Raw genomic sequence first — 2,679 nt, 5'->3', positions numbered from 1 at the left:
CAAGATCTAGATCTAGATTTATTTAGTTTACTAGATCTATATGGAGGATTCATATTCCAATTCTAGAATCTATTGTGTTATTTCATCAATCCGTTGCATCAAACCCTATTATTATAGATCTAGCAATATGTAGATGTAGGCCATTATGCTCATTGTAAGCCTTGTTTGATTGGAGTGTGGTTTTTTAATTTTAAAAATGTATTTCATTTTGGATTTTTGCTGGCCTTTTCACATGAGGCTCGTTGCAGGTTCTTTGTTGGAGTAGGCCTAGGGGTAGGGTTAGGTCTCTTGTTTGTTGGGGTGGTCGCTCGTTACTCTGAAGTCCTTCCTTATGACACCCACAAAATTTTCAGACAATCTGGTTGAGGCTCACATGCAGGTCTAAAGTTCAAAATTTGTGTTAATTTACCTTGATTTGTTTTTATTTTATCACTACAATGCATGTAAACCACTCTGTTTGAATCTCAAATGATTGTCTTACCTAATTGGTCATATTATTTACTGTTTTCTATCGTACCCTATTGTCAAAAGTCATATATTCATTCATCTTAATCCAATCAATAAGAGCTAGATCATCTAGTCATGAAGGCATTTAAAAGTTAGATGCAATCGTGATCATTATTTGATTTAAAACTGATTTTTAGTGATTTTGTTTTAGTGTGATTTTACTGTGATCTACTTAATTTTCATTCATGATTTTAAAATTTCCGATAACTCTATACTTTTGTAGAGAGCAAAAAGAAGTATTATAATGGTTATTTATATAAACGTTGTGATGCACGATCCAGTATTACCAACTTTAATCAACAAAATGATCACCTATAATTTTTGCCTTGGTGCCCTGGCAAATTGCCTCGGTGCCCGCCTCTGATTTTTAGGCCCCACCAAGGCAATTTTTGCCTGCCCTCCTGAACACCTAATTCAAGCCCTGTGGGAACTAGGCTACCGAAAAAAAGCCGGGCACTCTTCGGGAGAAGTGGTCCTGACCGAACTCCATAGCCATAAGAATTTAGACTTATAGGCTAGGGCCTGGGCCTGCACATCATCGGGAGTCAAAAAAGGAAGTCGAGAACCTCCTGTCTAAGTGGGTCAATTTGATCTAGATCTACCGACTTAGCATATTTTAATTGTTTTGAATGAGACATATGCCTTTGTTGCGAACCAACGCATACGGTTCTAGAAGTAGGCCACAAACTCAACCTGGCTGACGTGCACACACTTGAGCTGTGGGAATACGGGACCCGGTCATCATGCGGATAATGCTCTGCGTGCTTTCTCTGAGCCAGGGCAGGACACACAGGACCGTATGGAAAGTGTGGTGCCGAAATAGGTTTATTGTGGAACCTAAACCTGGCTCCCGCAGGACCAGGGTTAATAGCTTGCTGTGCCATCATAACTGTGAAGCTTAGTTGCTAGTGTGGCGATTATTTTAATCGCCTTGAAGTCCACAGGGTAATCGTTGCATTTGTGAACTAAAATGTAGGCATAGAATCTGGTCCTAATGGTTTCTTTCACCTTTAGACTTTGGTTTTTGGTTGGGGGGGGGGGGGGGTTGTGTTAGGAAAAAATGTGCACTGAAAAGTTTATGAACATTTCAAGCAACTTCGAAATTAATTTTTTTTTAGCGTTATCATTTTATTTGTACAGTGGTGTATTTGAGAAAATTTTGTGTCTTGTTTCTCAGGTCCTGTCTTTAAATTGCTTGAGAGCTTTGGCAATCCCTGACACACAAAGATGGTCAAGGAAGACAGAACCACCTGGAAGTCCAACTACTTCCTTAAAATCACTGTGAGTATTTGTCTTCATTTTATCTACATTTTCATTCTGTCTAAGGTAGGAGAATAAAGACCCCTTTCTCTCACTCTCCCCCGCGTCTCTCTGACACGCAAACGAACGGTCAGCAGTGAGCAGTGCCTACAGTGCTCACGAACTCAACATTTGCTTAGGGGTCCATGAATAGTGCTGAGTGTGGGTCGCTGAAATGTCCCAACAGACGTGTAGAAAGAAGACTTAATGGTATTTATTTTGTTGTTTAAATGTTCCTTTGGGGGGAGGGGGGGGGGGTCCTAGAATAGGACAGTCACAGAGACTGGACAAAAATAAAGTTTTTGTTAAATTTAGTGGCCTGTGTGTGGAAAGTCCCAGCTTCCATACCCAAATTCTTTTGGAATTGCTTTCAGAATGCCTGGTCGACATGACATATAGTAAGCAATTGAAATCAATGGCTTAGCTAGTTTCAAGTATTACTATTTCATCTCTACAAAAATGCCAGGTACTGACGAATCTCCTGGTCATACTGTGTAAGGGTCGCTGGTTTGTTTGCTGTTGTTGTCTTTTTAAAAATTATTTTTTAGTCCTTTGTCTCTTTTGCAGTTTCTCTGTGATGTCTTTTTCAGGAAGGACTTCCGTAACAAGCGGCCTCCTCAACAAATACAATAAAGGACAGACGTATTCCTTACACTAATCCTAATCCAAACCCTCTATACCAGTCTCTCTTTACGGAAGTCCTCCCCTTTTTCAGTCTCTCTTTTAATCCAATTTTAATATGTCTCTTTTTCAGTCTCTCTTTGATGAATACCCTAAGGCATTCATTGTCAATGCTGACAATGTGGGTTCAAAGCAGATGCAGCAAGTTCGCCAAGCCTTGCGTGGAAAGGCTGGTATGTTTTTTTTGGGGGG

The 2,679-nt window shown here is 40.1% G+C and overlaps 1 protein-coding gene across 2 annotated transcripts in view; it reads left to right on the top strand.

Moving 5' to 3' along the window:
* Positions 1-2,679, top strand: part of LOC101851148 (60S acidic ribosomal protein P0) — a 36,518-nt gene that overhangs the window by 3,039 nt on the left and 30,800 nt on the right. The window contains exons 2-3 of one of the 2 annotated variants that reach the window (XM_005107904.2): positions 1,685-1,788; positions 2,561-2,660. In XM_005107904.2, the coding sequence (XP_005107961.1) occupies positions 1,735-1,788; positions 2,561-2,660 (154 nt within the window). In that variant the 5' untranslated portion in view covers positions 1,685-1,734. Of the gene's footprint in view, positions 1-1,657; positions 1,789-2,560; positions 2,661-2,679 lie in introns of those variants that run through there. The other variant, XM_005107903.3, reaches the window with a different exon arrangement.

The sequence above is a fragment of the Aplysia californica genome, unplaced genomic scaffold (genome assembly GCF_000002075.1).
Source record: "Aplysia californica isolate F4 #8 unplaced genomic scaffold, AplCal3.0 scaffold00641, whole genome shotgun sequence".
In the NCBI taxonomy this organism is placed as follows: Eukaryota; Metazoa; Mollusca; class Gastropoda; order Aplysiida; family Aplysiidae; genus Aplysia; species Aplysia californica.
The sequence above is the reverse complement of the archived record's forward strand: the minus strand, read 5'-3'. Positions and strand labels throughout refer to the sequence as shown.